This window comes from Propithecus coquereli, unplaced genomic scaffold, assembly GCF_000956105.1.
Source record: "Propithecus coquereli isolate 6110/MARCELLA unplaced genomic scaffold, Pcoq_1.0 Scaffold535, whole genome shotgun sequence".
NCBI lineage: Eukaryota > Metazoa > Chordata > Mammalia > Primates > Indriidae > Propithecus > Propithecus coquereli.
The window spans coordinates 797,089-815,512 of NW_012151230.1; the positions used below are offsets into that span (position 1 = coordinate 797,089).

An 18,424-nucleotide genomic window follows, 5' to 3' on the forward strand; every position below is an offset into this window, starting at 1 on the left:
CTGGCTGCGGCCACCCGCGTCCACCGGGCGCGTCCTGTCACTCCGCCGGGACCCTGCGGTGTGGGGGCGGCTGTGAGTGACGGGTGGGTGGGGCGAGCTGCCAGGAGGGGTGCGGGCGGCCACGGGGCCGTTTACCTCCCACCCGTGCTGAAGCAGACACGCCGCGCGGGGAGGCGGCCGGGACGGCCCCAGAGGGCCAGGCAGGTCGGAACCTGCTCCCATGGATGGTCAGGGCCCCGCAGGGTGCGAGGACAAACCTACCGGTGGGCCCCGCTCTGATGCACACGGCGAGCTCCTCAGGCAGGGGCGCCAGGCAGCAGCGCCCGCGCCGCAGAGGCTCCGACCCCGCGGGCGCCGGGTCCCCACGCAGAGGGGCGGCGAAGGCCGCGGTGCGCGCACAACCCGCACGTCCCTCAACGCCGCAGATCCTCTCGATCACAGCACACCCAGCACAGGGTAAATGCCATGTGAGTAGTAGTGCGTGTCGTTTAGGAAGTGACGACAAGGAAAAGTCTGTACGTGTTCAGAACAGATGCAGTTTTCTTCAAATACTTTCAATCCGCAGTTGGCTGAATCTACGGATGTGGAACCCACGGATACAGGCGGCCGGCTGTATTCCCGGATACTCTGTTCACACCCAGGCATACAAGTCGTTACATTCTGTGGCACACGGCCCCGACGTATTCCATCCCAGAATATGTGGTTCCATTCTCCTGCTTGGGGTGGCTACACTAAATTCCACTGGAAGTATGTGCCGTCATTCATCCAGTAAAATGAGACCTTTGGGAAGATTAATTTGGCTTTAGGGTATGGATGCGGCAAACCCAGGCACCCCACGGCCAAGCCATCTCCCCGAGTCTGGACTGTGCAGGAGGGTGCTGGCAGCACCTGTCACGTGATCTGACGTCTGACTAGGAGGCAACACTCCGGAGGTGAGGTGTGGGAGGTGAGCATGACCCTGGGGCTCAGAGGCACTGCCCCAGGTCTGACAGCCGCTTGCTCAGTCACTTGCCCCAGGGCCCGGCCTCCACTGGAAGGCACAGAAACGGCTCAAGGGCAAAGCAGCTGCTCCCAGGGCCTGCTGCCACACGCAGGCTCTGCAGATTCAGGGGCAGGGTCGGGATGACCGAAGCAGCAGGCCCTGCCCAACTCACGCCGTCCTCTCCACTGACAAGAATAATGATAAACAATCACCGAGTTTGGCAGCAGGCGTTGACAGCTTCACAGACGTCACCTGATGAGACCTTCACAACCTCCTCAGCAGAGGGGAAACCAAGGGTGACATCTCTGTGGTCCTCCCGGTTCCAGCACCTGGTGGGTACACGGTGAAGGGCCCGCCTGTGCTTCACTGCCCAGCACCCCTGGGTCTGCACTATCACCCGCAGATGCCAGGACGCGCACGAGAGCCCGCAGCCTTTACCATCTGGAGGACGGGAGGTAGGAGCCGTGCTGCAGGGTGTGGGCCCCACGCACCCCCATTCCTGTGGGGGGAGAGAAGATACAAAACCAACCATGGGCTTCTGGGGTACTTCTTTACTTTGCATAGTGTATGCATTTTATTAAAAGTATGCATTATTTTTTGTCATCAGAAACTTTTTTTTTTTTAACAAAAGGTAGTCCAAAAGCAAAAGGAAAATAAACAAGTCTCAGGCTACCTGCTTGGGGGAGTTTCCAGTGGAGAGCAGCTGAGAACAGAGGTGCCTCCACCCATCCTTGGCATGTGGACTGGGCATGGAAGGGCGCGTAGTGCCCTCGTGGCCCTCCAGGACAGAGACGGGCACTGTGAAGGTGGCAGGTCACCAAGGATGAGTCGGCATCGTTCCTCCATGTGCTGCTTTGGACTCTGTAAACAAGATTTTCTCGGAAGACCCCCTGGCACACTCCGTTCCCTCTACAGCCACTGAAGGAGTGGGGGAAGAGAAAACCTCTGCGCTAACATTACTTGTTTTGCTTTTTGTTTTTTCTTCACACAAATGAAAAACACAACTAGCACCTTATTTTAACTTAAATATAGTTTTCTATGAAAGACAAAACAAAAAAATATATAAAAAGGTCATTTTATTATGCCTTTTGTTTGGTAGGGTATCAGTGCCCTTTAAAATCCTACTATTCAAGTACAAATGCTTATGCTTACAAAGTATTTACAATTTCAATCTTGTTCCTTTAAATTTTAAAACACAACAGCTATCTGGTTACAATAGTTGACAAAAATAATAATAAAGACTGCAAAAAGAAAAAACCCGCCTTATCAGGCACCAAATCTGAACAAGGGCTTGGATCCAACCTTCTGCTTCCCACTGGGTGTTTTAAAAACAGTCTGGCCTTCACTGGAATTAACGTCTCTTATTTAAACAATAACCGAGTTACTGTTTCCACAGTGGCCAATTAGAATTCTGACAGTGTTTTGACTGCTGCCTTTATATTGTACGTTCTGAAAATTCTGACTCATTCCACGTCCTATCGGTATGAACCCTGCTTTCCAAGAAGGCCTAGACAACCGCGTCCTGAACACATACTTAATTCTTAAGTTAGAAAGTTTAACCTTGAAAACAAAGGCCAAGAAAATAGAATGGAGGGAGCATTTTTACTTAAATGACTATACTGAGTACCACGCAGGGCAATGGTTAACATCTAGATGTCACTACACCCCGAGTGACGAAAGTAAAAATGTCTTCTGTCCATATTTTGTACTGGGAACCGCTGAAGAAAATACACTTCAGAGACAAAAGACGTTTTCAGTCACGTAATAAGATGGGGGCAGGAATTCCACACTGCAAATACTGAGAATCCCAGTTCTGCTCTCTTAAAAACCTTTTGAGAAATCTTCCTAAATTCTCTTCTAGCGTTGTAGATCAACAGAGGGCTTTTATTTAGGCAATCATGTCTAAGACATTCTAAAATAAATACACTCAACAGTTTATCACCATCTGAAAGGAGACAGCCGATGCTTTGGAAAGGACAACGGAAAAGTGAAAAGGACGCACAAATTAAAGCGGCAAAGGAGAGGATTCCTGCGTATTTCAGGAGTAAGAACTGTCACTGGGAACCACACGCGAAGTGCAAGCAGCCCTCCCGAGAGCCGCACTCTCATCACAGAGCAGGCCAAACAACGAACACAGATGGCAGTGCTGTTTTGGCATGTTCAATAAACTGAAATGTTAAATCCCCTGTTTCTTCAACACTTTTTGCTTTTTTCCAAATTCCTTATCAAGAGCTCACAAATGAGCTCCCAGTTGACTTCACTAAGTACAGCCACATTACTGTCCACTAGACCTGCAGAACAGCACGCTCCTTAATGTCACTTAAAGTGAGAATGGGAGGAAACCAAGTAGATATAATTTAAATTAAGAATCTTTACCACATTGCCCAAACTGACACTTGGTATACAAAAGCCTAATGTAGCCTAATTTCCTGGACCAAATAGAGCCACAGCACAGAGTGTGTTACTTGGGATGTACCTTTTTGCTTTGGTGAAAACTTGAAGGTACAGAGACATTATCAGCCAACCAAGCCCACTAAAACTGCATTTATTGTCTTGCCATAGTAAAAAAAAAAAAACAAGAATAGTAGAAAATACTGGGCTTCCCTTTTTCCCTCAACAGCATACCTTCCACAAACAGTTCGGGTGGTTTCTCACTTGACTGGCAGAACCACAAGTGAGCTCACCTGTCTGAGAGAGCATCTGACGTCACACGTCCACGGTGGAGCTGACCAGGCCACTGCTGTGGTTAACACGTCTGGATTCACAAACGGGCCACCTTAGACAAAGGTTTCTCAGCTCCCCTGATCAAGCCTGGGCTAGTCATGGCAGCAAGGAGGTGTCGGTGACAAGCATCCCACCCTCACCTAGCACTCGGCTGTGACATTTGCCACAACATGACCCTTGTGTGGTCCTCGTGGCTCAGACCAGGCCATGGCAGAAGCATCTCAAGGTTCCCTGGAGCTGTTTACACACTCAGTCCACAAAAGCTTTGTCCAAAAGCTGGGGACCCGTCCTGATTGCACTGAGATGGGTCTCAGTCCAAACGTTTCCTTCAGTTCAAAGCGAATCACACAGAGGGTGGGGCCTGGGAAGGCCGCACTGGCTACTCTTTGGAATGAAAATTCAGCAACAAATTTCCCTTGAACATAGCTGGGGACAGGTCCCATGTATTTACATGGGTGTTGGGACGTTTCCCTCAGGAGTTAGATCGCATTTTATGAGGGAAGGAAAAAACCACGCTGGTTTTCTTTGGAATGAAAACCAATCTCAGGCAATTTGCTGTGGACAGGCTTCTCCTCTGTGAAGACCACGGTGTGCCCTCCAGTCGGGCAGAGAGAACGGAACTATGGCACACGCTATCCAAGACCATGTTTTAGCTTTAAAAGCCTATGTATGCTCACTGCACATTGCAAATGGCTTCTGTAATGTGCAAAATACTAGACACTAACAGGGAAATTCTAAATGGCATTCAAAACCCAGTACTATTGCTCTGGAGGAAAAACTAAAAGGTGTAATGATTTAGACAAAAATTTACTGTACCTTTTTCAATTAGTCACATAATACAGAAAAGGGGCCTTCAGTAAGGATCATTTTTCTTGCAGCGTAGGAGCATTTTAATAAAATGATTATACTACTTTGTTTCAACCGTAGCTTTCCAAGTGCTGAATATCTTACATGACATTGTCCCAAGGTTCAGAAATAAACGCAGTGCTCCTGGGAGGAAGGTGGTTTTGCCTTGGCTGAGAGGCCGCCCCTGCTGTGCTGGCTACTGGCACGGAGGTTTGGTGGGAGTCTTTAGCCTGACGGCGGGGACCCTCATCTGTAACTTAGGCTGCTGGCTCGGGCTGTCAGAGCTGGCTGGCACCTGGGCTGGGTTTGGAACACCTGGGGTCTGGATCGGGGTGGACGCCGTAGTCACCACTTGCTGCTGTATGAGTTTCTGCTGAACCACCTGGGCTGTCGCAGTCACTGCGGGGATCACCTGCACCTGCGGCCCCGCCGCCGTAGCCTGCGTGAGCGTCACAGTCTGTGGAGAAGCCTGAGCCAAGAGAGTCAGAAAACACACATTGCCCAGCACACTCTGCCCAGGGACAGGACAGCAGACATTCTCGGGGATGGGGAAGGGGTTTGAGCAACTTCGCTAGCAGGTGTGCTTTTATGACACAGAAGAACTATCCTTCATACCAAAATATGAACTCTGCTTTCTAACTGAACAAAAGTAGACAATTAAAATATTGTTGCTTTTAGACTAAAACCAGATGTCTTTGGGGAAAAGGGTCAGAGTTGGGTCAGGGGACTGATTTTGTTACTGTTGTAAAGCTTTTAATACTATTTGGTTTCTTGAAATTTATAAGCCAGTGTGACTTTGAACAAAATAAAAAAATTTTAAAGCATTTCTTTAAATTTAAAGCATTGTGCCATACAATCACATCTTGTAGCCACAAACGAGGACAGTGACAGAGCCTGACGGGCTACTTTTCTAGGAAGGCGAAGCCAACACGGTCCTCACAGCACTTCTGCTTGGGGACCACAGGTCGCAGAGAGCAGTCTGCTTTCTCAGGTCTGTGCTGCTCTAAAACCGCAGGGAAGTGCCTTTATCTGGTGGGACACGTCTAAGATTTTCTGTCAGGTGAACGATCCCAGACAGGAGCGCAAGATGAGACTCCTGCAGTACAGCTGGCACCAAGTTTGAACACGCTCATTCACAGTTTTTTTCCTGCCATAAAGAGTATCAAGTTTTTCCTCCAAAGTTAATGTTTTTATGTGTATTATGAAGACCAAAAGTGATTCTCTCATCATTGAAATTATACTTCCTCAGGATGAAAACCACGAATCCCCTTAACACGGGCAGTGTCAAGTAGATTAGGTCCGTGTGTCTCCACGTCCTACCTGTTGGGAGGCAGAGGCGACCTGCTGGATGCCGGCCACAGGCGTCTGCTGCTGGACAACTTGAGGAAGCTTTGCGACCTTGGACAAAACAAAAAGCCAAACGTAGAATCCAAAGGACTGTGTGCACAGGAGGAGAATTTTCTCCCCTTTCTTCTCAGTTCTTAATGCGGGGAAAAAAAAAAAAAAAAGACCAGGTGGCACAACGGAGCGATTCTCAGGGTGTGTTCACCTGAAACACTGAGAACAGGTTGCTCCACCTTAACTGTGAACGACGACTGCCTCCCTATTCGCAATCACTTGTAATTTAAGCTTATTTTTGGTCTCACATTTCAGATAATTTTTTATTTTAATAAAGATTGCTCCAAGTTTATATGAGAGAATGACATTGAGGATGGAATTAAATATCTGAGCATCTCGTGAGTTCTTGAGGGCTCTGCTGCACTGCTCCAGGACGGAGCCACGCTGCGTGGCTTAGACGGCGAGCGGAAGCGGGCGCGTGGAGGTCTGGGTCAGACCACCACACTGCAGTCTGGCCTGGAGATGCACCAAATTTCAAGAGTGGTTATTTTATCAATTTCCTACATTTTTCTTAAAATCGTGATTGAGATTGTACCATTTTATAAAACAAAACTTCCCGCCCCGTGTTTACTTTCTATAACCATTTTGCCGCAGGCATCTCCTGTTGTCTTGACACAGTAAAGGATCTGGGCCACGTGTGTCTAACGAGCAGTGCCAGGGACGCTGGCTCAGAGACGCAGAGCAGCCTCCTGAGTGCACGGCCGCTGGGGACCCCGACTCCGAGGGCCCCACCCCCTTGCTTGGTTCTGTTGTATTTATAGAACAGGGATGAAAATAAGTCTTACCCAAGATAGTTTTGGGGAAAATATTAAATTGTATGATGTACTTATAAATGACAAAGCTCCAAATAAATGTTAGCCCTCGTTATTAAAATTAATCAGAGGGCATTTACTGGTTCATTGTAACTTAAAATAAAACTGTGAATAGGATTCACTAAGTGCCCCGGTTGTCATTGCAGAGCTGTGGGAAACAGATATGCCAGCTACCACGAGGCCGGCTTCGGGGCCACGACGGGCCAGGACTGAGACTGTTACAGCACTGAAAATCCTGAGATGTCTTCAGTAAAATATTAAGAAGACACTTAAATGCCCTGAGAAACTTGCAAAAAGTAAGGGCCTGCCGGTTCCCAAACCTAAGCAAAGGCAGGACCCCAGGCAATGAGCAGAGATGCTCTGCCGCTTTTGCTCAAGAGCACTTGCCACTCGGGGAGACCTCGCGCCGTGGTCGTCGGGGTCTCACAGGGCACAGCAAACAAGACACGAGGCCTAGACCCCACTCTCAGGGAGGAGCTAACGGGAGAGCCCCAGGCTGCCCCCCAGCGGCCATCCTGAAGGGAGACACTGTCACCATAAAGGTCCCCAAAAGTGGCAAAGAACACAGCACAGCCCCTTCCTCCAAAGGGGGCCGTGAGGAAATCACCTGCCTGGAGCCTCAGTGCCAGGGTCGGGGGCCAGAGAAAGACACACAGGTTTACAGACCAAACGGACATTACCTGAGAGACACCAGGACATCAAGCCATGAGCCGAACGGCATGTCCAGACGGCACCCACAGGAGCCCAGCGGAAGCAAGACCCCACCTCACCCCAGGCCGCAAAGAACGCCCATAAGTAGAACTCACCCGAGGCCACAAACAGACCGGATGCAGCAAACTTCAGACAAGAGATTATCAGACACACAGTAACCCTGTGAAGCCCGACAACAAGCTATGAACAAAGACCCAACAGATTTAGGAACTTCTAAAAATAAAAAATATACAATAATCAAGACAAAAATTCAACGGACAAGCTTAAGAGCAGATCAGACCTAACCGAGGGAAAAATGAGTGAACTGGGAGACAGTGAGGACATCACTCAGACTGCAGCAGGACAAGAAGCAGAAAACACGAAAGGCATCGAGACTTAGAGACTAGAGGAGGTGGGCAGAGGCAGCCCCGACCAACCACGGCTGCGCATCTCCGAAACTGATGACAGGTCAGCCCCGGACTCAAGAAGCCACCAGATCCTAAACCACAGTGTCACAGTGCAACTGCTGAGCACCAAAGACAAGGTCTCAACACAGGGAGAGGAAGACAGACTGCCATCGGAAAGTGGCAGCAGACAGACATCTGCTTCTCATCAGCAACAAAAGCCAGAGCCAGGGGACAACATTATGAACCCGCCAAGAAAACAAGCGTAAGCCTGGCGTTCTGCACGAAGCAAAGCTACCTTTCAGGAACGGGAGTGAAACACAGGCTTTCTCAGACACTGACGGAAATCCCAGAGGATGGCCAAGTGGAAGGAAAGCCACCTCACGTGGGAAGTCAGAGACGAAAAAGGACAGAACTAAAATGCAGGGTAACAGCAGCACCTAAGGGGAGGCGGACAAACAGACCAGCTGAGGAACAGGCAGAGACGGCACTAACACCACACTTTAAGTACGTGTGGAAATTTTAGGGTAACCACTTAAACAACAGAAAGAGAACTAATAGTTTTCAAATTAGTAGAGGTGCGAAAACAGGACAAAAAAAAGAAAAAAGAAAACGAGGCCCAAAGGCAAGAAAGGAAGGAAAGAGAAAACAGAACAAGCGGAACAGAAAGTTCAAATGAAATGGAAACAAAAAATTCAAATAAATCAGTACTTACATAAAGATAACTGGACAAATGTTTCAGATAAAGACAAAAACTGAGACTCAGCAGCAGCGGCTGACTGCATGCCATTTACGTGAGGTACGCGTGACGGGACGGAATGGTTCAAAGCAAACGGAGGAAAAGGATCTACCAGAAAATTCTAACGGGGATGCGCAGAGCTTTCTTCATCTGAGGCAAAACAGGCTGAACCACCAAAGATGCCACTGAAGGTAATGACAGTCACTTCAAAATAACAAAACTCAAAAATATAAGCCCACATGCAGCTAATAATAAGCCTTCTAAAACATAAAGCGAACTAGAAAGAAACGGAAGGAGAAACACACGCACGCGTCATCAGAACGGGAGACTGAGAGGTACCTCTCTTGGTAACTGACACTGCGCGAGACAGCACAGGTAGCGAACATGGCTCGGCCGTGACAGAGCGGTCCCACACTGCAGACTGCCATGGAAGGACACAGAACAGCCATAAAAGCTGACTTTAATTTGGACCGTACTGCGAGTTTCACATTTCGAAGACTGAAATAGTTCAGACCTCACTCTCTGACAGCAAATACAATGGTGACTTTTCAAAGTCAGTAATAAAAGACAACTAGAAACACTCACCTGGAAATGAGAACCCAGGCAGCAAAAAAGAAATCAAAATGGACTCGAAAATACTTAGCGCTAAAGGAAACCCAAATAATAAAAGTTGTGAAGAGAGCTCAAGTGCTACTCCATCTTAACAAGTTAAGAAAACAAGTACCAAAATAAATTCAAAAGAAGCAAAAGGAAGAAAGTAAAACCCTGACCAGTAAAATGCAGCACAGGCAGTGAGAGGAGCATCGCCAGGAGCCACGATGCAAACACACAAAATGTCAGCGAACTAAACTCACCCATGCACGAGGAGGACAAACACTGCAGGACCCAGGGCGCTACCCCAGAATGCAAGGGTGCGTCAACATTAGAAAATTCAGTGACAATAGCCCATCACACTAGCACATCTGGAGAAAACCCCAGATGAACATCACACGTCACGTATCCTCCATGCTGGCAGCCACTGGGAAGCCTGTGCTCACGGCATGCTCTAGGGAGGAGGAGGCAGACACACCTGGACAAAGTAAGTAAATGATACAGTGTTTGAAGGGATGTTATGAAAACAGAGAGCAGGAAAGGTGACTAGGAAGTGGGGCTTGGAGGACAGTTGAGAATCCTCTCTGAGCACACCGCTCTGAGCAGGCTGGCGGGGCACAGGTGAGCACCACAACGGGGTTCCGGGCTGCAGGTGCAAAGTGTGCTGAGTGGGCGGCTGGAGGAAGGGAGGGACGGCAACACCCAGGGGAGGAGAGCGGGTAAGGTGCTGGTAGCAACAGAAAGTGGTCGTTCTGGATGCCTTCCAGAAGTTGAGCCTACAGAATCTCCCACGGGCTGGAGTGCAGGACAAAGAAATGCAGACGAATGCAGGGGTTTCCCAAGAAAGGACAAAGGTCTACAGAGACCACGCTGCCCTTCCTGAGCCAGACGCCTTCAGAAGGAGTTCAGGTGTGCACAGCTGAGGCTCGAGGGATGAGCCAGCTCCATGGGAGCAGTTCAGGTGTGTACACCTGAGGCCTGACGGTTCGGCTATCTCTGTGGAACCATAAAAGGCAGTTAGGATTAAGAAACTGGGATTGAGGGCCGGGTGCGGTGGCTCACGCCTGTAATCCTAGCACTCTGGGAGGCCGAGGCGGGTGGATTGTTTGAGCTCAGGAGTTTGAGACCAGGCTGAGCAAGAGCAAGACCCCCATCTCTACTAAAAATTAGAAAGAAATTAATCGGACAACTAAAAATATATAGAAAAAATTAGCCGGGCATGGTGGCACATGCCTGTAGTCCCAGTTACTTGGGAGGCTGAGGCAGAAGGATCACTTGAGTCCAGGAGTTTGAGGTTGCTGTGAGCTAGGCTGACGCCACGGCACTCACTCTAGCCTGGGCAAAAGAGTGAGACTCTGTCTCAAAAAAAAAAAAAAAAAAAAAGAAGCTGGGATTGAGGACAGTGATCAGCTGCACATATAAATGTGGACATCATTAGCACCTATACAGTCCTTAAAGCCTCGAGGCTGAAGGAGATGTCTGGGGAGGGAGTGTGTACAGATGCTTTTTAAACAAGACAAAAAACACTATAACAAAAATAAACAAAAACTTCTAGCAAACTATTAGGTCATTAAATATGAAATGTCTGATTTCGAATCAAAGGTTTAGTTTATTATATCTCAAAGAAGAAGCAGCACAATTGATCAAAGTATGTGCCTAGACTGTTGACACAGTTTTGCCATCTTAACAGCAGCTTATTTATGCCAGCAGCGAAGAAGCCTGGAGAGCCAGTGGCGATGAAATCACAAAAGGCATTTCCACAGCGACTTGAGAATGGGATATTTTTCCTTGCAAGAAGGGGCCCAAAGCCTGGAAGAAGTGGTAGTCAGTGGTGGATGACAGTTTCCAAGTCCAGCTTTGGTAGTTTGAACGGCGTTGTTTTTTCAACATGTGGTCTTGCAAGAAGATTGACCAATCTTGGCTGCTTCATTGCAAGCATCCTCATTATTTCATCTAATTGGTTGCAGTAGACATCTGCTGTAATTCATTGACCAGTTTTCATGAAGCTATAGTGGGTAACACCAGCGCTGGACAACCACACACCGTTAGCTTTTTTTGATGAGTATTTGGTTTTGGACTGTGTTTCAGCACTCATCTTTATCCAACCCTTATGCCAAACACTCGCAACTGTCAAAAAGAATCCATCTTTCATCACACGTAACAATATGGTGTAGAAATGGTTCGCCTTTATAGCATGGCAGCAAAGAAGGGCAAGCCTCCAGAGGATTTCTCTTCAGATGCCCGTTTAAGTCATGCAGAACCCATCTGTCCAGCTTCTTTACCTTGCCTATTTGATTCAAATGGTCCAATACTGTTGAAAAAGTTATCATCAAACCGTGCTGCTAGATAATTTGTAGGTTGAGACGGATTCGCTTCCACTACAGCTTTCGGCTCATCATCATCCACCTTGATCTCAGGGTGCCCACATGGCTCATTTTCAAGATTAAAATCACCAGAACAGAACTTCTCAAACCATGGATGTACTGTGTGTTCATTAGCCACGTCCTTCCTAAACACTTCGTTGATGTTTTGAGCTGTCTGTGCTGCTCTGGCTCCACAATGGAACTCATATTCAAAAATAACACAAATTTGACTTACCCACGGTTTCACAAAAACTGTTCTAAAAAAAACTTTGAAAGATAATCACAAGCCAAACTGTGTGTTTGAAAGACTGAGGAGTAAATATAAATATTCACAATAAAAATAAAATAAGAAGTGTCAAAGTGAAATGTCAGAGATACCATCAAACTTAGCACTGCAGGAAATCGGACATTTCATGCTTAGTAACTAACCTAAATCGATCAGAATTTTCTTACTCTAATGAAGGGTGATTAAAACAAAAACACTTGCAGCAAACATCATGCTTCACAGTGGTGTAGCATTCTGTCTGACCATTTCTACTGGCCACCGTCCTGCGGGTCCCAGACACCACAACAAGGCAAGAGAAAAGGTGTGAGGAGGATTGGAAGAAGCAGACTATTGTTGTTCACAGGTGACAGGAGCGCACACAAAGAAAACGCAAAAACCCGACAGGTAAACCACACAAATAAGAAGCTACCAAGGTTGCCGAGATAAAAAAATCAATGTACAATAATGTACAACCACAGACAGAAAATGGAAACTTAAATCTGTTATTTACAAAAGCATCAGGAAATACTGATGATGTAAGAATAAATCTAGCACAATCTAGAAAACTTCTATGGAAAAAATTAAAAAGCTTAATTAAAGCATTAAAGACTCAAGTAACAAAAGACATCGTGTTGGTGAATCCGACGCCAAGACTGTAGAAATGTCAGCTCTCCCCAAAATGATCCATAGAATCACTGCAATTCTAACAAAAACACCAAGTTTCGACAGTAGCGTAAAACCTCAACGAGCTAACTCCAAAATTAACGTGATGTGCAAAGCCAAGATCAGCCACGACTGCCCCGCGGAGGGCTTGGTGGGAGACGGGCCCCTAGGCCCCAGGTCTGGCCGCCTTGCCGGAGCGGTCTGGACAGGGCGGTGAGGACCAGCACCACCACTGAGATGGGGGCTGGCTCAGAGCCCCCGACAGAACCCTGCGGGATCACTGGAGGAAAGAACGGACTTTAAACAGAACTGAAAACAACAGGGTATCCATACCCATAAAATTAATTGAATTTCTATTTTTCTATCATACGCAAAAACCAATTCCAAGAGGACTAAAGACCTAATCGAGAAAGCAGGATTGCAAAGCTTTTAGAAGAAAATACAGGAAACTAACCCCGTAACTCTGGGAGGGATTTCCTAAGCAAGACACAAGCAGCTCTGCCCAGAAGTGAAAAGACTGGCACCTCCAACACACGAGGATTAAGAAATCCCACTCATCGGAAGACTCCATCACGTGAGAGGAAGAGCCGCAAGGGGGAGTCTGCCACGGCGCCGGCCGAGGACTGACTCCGGGAGGTGAAGACAGAATCGGCAGCGGACCAAGTGCACAGGCACTTCACACAAGAGGACGCCGGGTCCACCGGCGCTCTGGAAACCGCTGGATATGCAACTCCGCCCCACACGCTTCTGCACCCGCGCCCCAGAGAGGCGGACAGCGCTCGCTGCTCGGAGGGTGTCACTCACACGGCGGATCAGACGTGCAAAGCCCAGGGGCTTCTCCCAAACAGGCTCCGAGAGAGAGGCAAGCTGCCACACACCATGCAGTGTGATTCTGCGACTCTGAGACTCCCCCACGCACAGCTGAGCTGGGCGCCCGCCACGCAGTGACGTGCGATGGCAAAGCTGGCAGGAAAGCCAAGGGACCCCAGCCACCCCGGCGGAGGAGATGGGCGTGTGGTGTTTCCTCAGCCTGGGCAGTGTGCGGGGTGTGCGAATTATCCTCATCTTCGCACCTCGTCCCTCCCGCCCGCGTGTTGCGTCTACCACACACGACAACTGGTCCCCCTCGCTCCAACCCGCCCTGCTCACCTGGATTTGGGTCTGCACTTGCTGCGTCCCGGCCAGTTTCTGGGCCTGGGAGATGGGCGTGGTGAGAAACTGGGTCTTAAGGGCTGGCTGGGTGGCGTAGGTGACCTTCTGCTGTGGGCCCTGAGCAGCGATCTGCTGCGCCGTTATCTGAGGGAAAGGGACGCTGAGGGTTAGAAAACCTTCGGTGACCACCGCCCGCTCCTCAGGAGCCCTGGACGCAGGACCCAGCACCTGCACCCAGGCCTCCGGGACAGGCACTGCGGCCCGCCCAACGGGGCCCTCGCGGGGGCTGCCCCTGCCCTGCCCCCACTGCCTCTCCTCCAGGCCCGCCTAGCCCACGTGGCGACACAGGGAGTGCCCCTCCTCCTCGCCAGGCGGGGGGCCCTGCACCAGGCTGTGGGGTTCACCTCGACACTCTCCACAGCGCCTGGTGCGGGTCTGCGCAGTAGGCGACTGAACTTGGTCACAATTTCTCAAATTTCTCTGATTTACTTTGGCAGACACCAAGAAAACATTTAATACAGCGGTAACAAACGAAGGTGCAAAGTTTTTGCTGTGAAGTCTAATTTCCAGTTTTCTCTGCCAGGCACCACAGCAACTGCTGTGTCCGCGTCAGAGCCTGCATGTCCCAGGGCCAGCCTCGAAAAGCAGAACCGCCGTAACCCACAGCAGGAGGGCTGGCTCGCGGCCACCTGGAGCCACAGGAGTCCAGGGCTGGACATGACAAAGCAGGTGTCACGAGGGGAAGCCCCTGGAGGCAGAGACATGTCACAGCAGCGCCTCCCTCCTGCCCCTAACGCAGCACTGGCTGAGCGGCCGTGGGCACCGTCGGACCAGACGTCTCAGCCAGGGTGGGGCCATCTGCAGGGCCCTCTGCACCAGCCGCCCTTGCCGGACCCTCATCCCTGGAGGCTGCACGCCTTCTCTCCCCTCCCGCCACACACAGGCAAGGGTGGTTCCCTGCCAGGCTCCTTGCCCGGAGACAAATGAGGTGGCATTCCCAGGCCTCGACCAGGAGTCCCGCAGCCCACCATGGGCTGCACCTGCTTGCCTGGGCCTGCGATCCCGCAGCCACCTTCACCACAGTTCCATGCAGCCCCCCACCCTGCGCCTACACGTCCTCACAGCACCCCAGCTCCTCCAAGCTTCGTCCTCAGACAGCAGCATTGAATTTTAAAAGGAAGGAAAAACCCAACAACACTGAGCACACTAGCACATCCACCCTCAAAGCTGTCCTCAGAAACCTGAGTGCTCCCTGAGGACCAGGCAGGGCTCAGCGGAGACCCCCATACCTTCTGGGGCACGGCTGCGGGGCCCTGGGCGACCTGCGGTTGGATGGCCTTCTGTGGCGGGACGGCCTGCTGCTTCAGCTTCAGCAGCTGCTGCACGTGCACCGGCTGGGCCACCACCGTCTGCCCTGCAGGCACCAAGGCAGGCTCAGTCCCAGCTCCACGCCAGGGAGGGAGCCCGCGGCTCACAAGTCTGTTCAGACTGACTCGCCTCCATAGAGAAAATTATCAACTGAGAAACTGTACAGAGACAATGCCAGCCCTCAAATATACTTCAAACGTTTCTGGGTTCAAAAATTACACTTAAATAAAGACATGGAAATTTCAGAATGTTAATGGTTAACTTTAGAACATGTACTTGGAAACCTCTGAGAGGCTTGATAAGGAAACACACGACGCCGTGTGTGGAGTGGGGCTGAGTCAGGACACAGCAAAGACGTCCCCAGAGAAGGCACGGGGGAGGGGAGGGGAGCACCTGCTGCTTTCTGCGGCTGCCCGATGGCCACGCTGATCCCCGCGACGTTCATGGGCAGGGTCGTGACCCCCGGCGAGGAAACCACAGCTGCCGGCACGGACACGACGGGCGGCTTCGCCAAGGCCACCTGTGCGGGCTGGGGCGCCTGGGTTTGCATCTGCCCTTGCGCCTGCAGCTGAGAAGTGGGAACCCGGGTCTAAACGACAGAAATAACAGGAGAGTCCAGAGAAATTCAGGATATCGTGTGTCTTTCCAAACATTTCCCACAAGAGGTCAGGCCACGAGAACACTTACAAAGATTAAGGAAGGCAAAAGAGCCGTGGCACTGAAGAGAGCGCCAACGATTTACATGTGCAGGCGCGCCGAGTCACAGGCTGGCCCGCTCCTCCGAGCCCGCCGCCAACGGACGCCCGGGCCCCGGGTTGGAGTCAAGCAAGAGCAAGGCCCGTGGGCTGTCAGATGGGAACATCAGAGACTCGCCTCTCTGTGGGCGGATCCTGTCCTGCTTCCCGCAGAGGCCCTGGGGGGATCCCCTCAGCCCCCACTGAAGAGCAGCCCGCCGCCCTCACCCCAAAACTGCCGCCTAACTCCCGTCTGCAGCCCCCAAGGGACGCCGCTGCCTCCTGCTTATCAAGGGCACCGCTGCCGAGCACTTATCTTAAATTACAATGGTAGAAAGGGAAATGGAAACAGGTCTGTTTCTGTACGTACAGAAACTGAGATAACCTAAGAAAATGCAAGGAGGAAAGTAAAAATCACCCACACTCCTGGAGTGACCCATATGTGCACATTAACACTGGTATTTAGCTCCTGGCCATTGTTCGTCTCTGGGCTTGCTGAAAACAATGTAGAAATGGGGTGAAGTACAGATATTTTGTCTTCCCTTTACAATAATCACTTTCCAAAGCTGCTTAGGATTCCACTGTTTGCTCTGTAACTTATTTAACGAACTTCTTGGCGATGGACATTTAACTTCCTCTAATGCTGCCAAACCAAAGCTCGCGCCAGTCCTTCTCCAGGACGCGGTGAGCAGGGCTGCCGAGCTCGAGAGTGCGCAGGTCTCCACAGCTCAGCTACCAAGTCCCTCCAGGGAAAGGCCTTCGGCTCCTGCTCCGCGAGCCCCTGGCTGTACCCAGGACACTTCTAGGTGTCCCCACTCTCCTCCTCTGAATTCCAGTTTGCGTGAACACAGGCGAAAGCAAGCTTCTTTTTGTGGTGTTTCATCTGCTTCTACCCCTTCCCGTGGAGGGCCAGCCGTGCCCAGAAGACCCAGTGCTGGAGCTGCCGTCTAGCGGCTGTGGCATTCCAGCAGGCACTCAGCCTCTACGTGCCTCCGTTTCTCCACTGCAAATGGAGTTAACAGTGAAACCCTATCCCTGCAAGGGGCAGCCGTCAGCACGGGGCCAGGTGACATGCTGAGGGCAGGGCAGTGATGGCTTGGGGCGAGCTCTCGTCACCAGCACCTCCGAGTGGCAGCCCCCCACGCTAGGCTCTGGTCACCTGCCGTGAGGTACCTGGCCCCAGGACGCTGACGCCTGCTGACCGTCAGTCATCCCAGACCCGCCAGCACCTTGCTGTTCTCCCTGCTCAAAAATTGCCATGTGCTCTCCCTGCCCACAGAGCAGCCTCCTGTGAGCCAGCTGTGGGGCCTGGCACTTCTCACTCCTGCCTGCCACTGCCCTGCACGGCGCCACGGCAGCAGGGGTGCCCGGTACACCGTTGACCTCCTCCTCCTCCACGTGCTCACTCCCCACTGCCCCAGCGTCTAGTCCCTGAGAAGCCTGTGACGCCTTGACCCGTCTGGAAGGTACTGCTGTCAGGCGTTCCCTATGTGAGGAATGGCACCCTCTCCAAGAGCTACATTCTTAGGAGAAAGATCCCAGTTCCCGCTTCCCTCGTTTTATTTAATTTATTTATTTTTGAGAGACAGGGTCTTGCTCTGTCGCCAGGCTGGAGGGCAGAGGCACGATTGTGGCTCCCTGCAGCCTGCAACCCCTAGGCTCAAGTGCTCCTCCTGTCCGTAGCTGGGACTACAGGTGCCACCAAGCCTAGCTAATATTTTTCTATTTTTTGTAGAGATGGGGTCACACTATGTTGCTGAGGCTGGTCTCTTGAACTCCTGGCCTCAGGCAATCCTCACGCCTCAGCTTCCCAAAGTTCTGGGATTAAAGGCGTGAGCCACTGCACCCAGTCATCATTCGTGCCTCACTTGTAAGTCAGCCATGACACTTAACATGCTCCTGAGCACGCAGTAACAGTTCAATTAAAATGTAAAGAGACATTGCTTTTGGAAAACGAACACATAAACTGGAACTTACGAGCCGGGCCACCTGGAGGTTGGCCACAGTGGTGCCTGTGAGCAGGGCTCCAGGCCGCGGGGCCGTGACCGTGGTGAGCTGGGGGCTCTGCTGCTGTGGGGGCTGCGGGGGCTGCACTTGCACCTGCGCCGGCGGCTGTGGGGGCCCCGGCTGGGCCTGTGGCGGCGGGGGCTGCGGGGGCAGCTGCAGTTTCTGCTTCTGCATTTTGATGAGGTGGTCCTAAAGCCCAAATAAAGCATCTTCTCTTCAACATCAACTGTATTCCATGCTTTAAATTACGTATCTTGACTTTAAGTTACGGGTCCCCTACTACCTGTTAAACAGCAAAGTAAACACCTGCCAACATGCGGTATGCAAACCAGCCCCTGGGGCCTTTCTAACGCTTTTAAGTGTTCATTTACTAAAAATTAGCATTTCATCAATGAAATCTGAAATAGTGGTTCTGAAAGGTAAGTTCATACCAAAATTTCTAAGTTCTTACCTCTCACAACAAGCCAATTTAAATCTATAGTACCATCAAACTTATTAGTAAACAAGTTAAATAAGTTATTTAATAAGTCCCACATCTTTAAAAAAATGAAAATGTCAAAATGTCAAAATACTAGTTCAAAAATATTTTAAAAAATAAATTTCCTTTCAAGAGAATGTACACTGAGCTGCTATGACTGCCAGATCTCCTGCATGCCGGAAATGAACACGACTCTGAGATTGGCTAG

At 50.5% G+C, this 18,424-nt stretch overlaps 1 protein-coding gene across 1 annotated transcript in view; it reads right to left on the reverse strand.

Moving 5' to 3' along the window:
- Nucleotides 1-2,037: 2,037 nt before the first annotated feature.
- EP400 (E1A binding protein p400) overlaps nucleotides 2,038-18,424 on the reverse strand; it is a 106,181-nt gene continuing 89,794 nt past the window's right edge. Inside the window, exons 48-53 of the mRNA XM_012657268.1 lie at nucleotides 17,709-17,927; nucleotides 15,391-15,586; nucleotides 14,919-15,043; nucleotides 13,627-13,773; nucleotides 5,873-5,950; nucleotides 2,038-5,021 (exon numbers count right to left, since the gene is read on the reverse strand). Coding sequence (XP_012512722.1) covers nucleotides 4,749-5,021; nucleotides 5,873-5,950; nucleotides 13,627-13,773; nucleotides 14,919-15,043; nucleotides 15,391-15,586; nucleotides 17,709-17,927 — 1,038 coding nt within the window. The 3' untranslated portion in view covers nucleotides 2,038-4,748. The remainder of the gene's footprint in view (nucleotides 5,022-5,872; nucleotides 5,951-13,626; nucleotides 13,774-14,918; nucleotides 15,044-15,390; nucleotides 15,587-17,708; nucleotides 17,928-18,424) is intronic.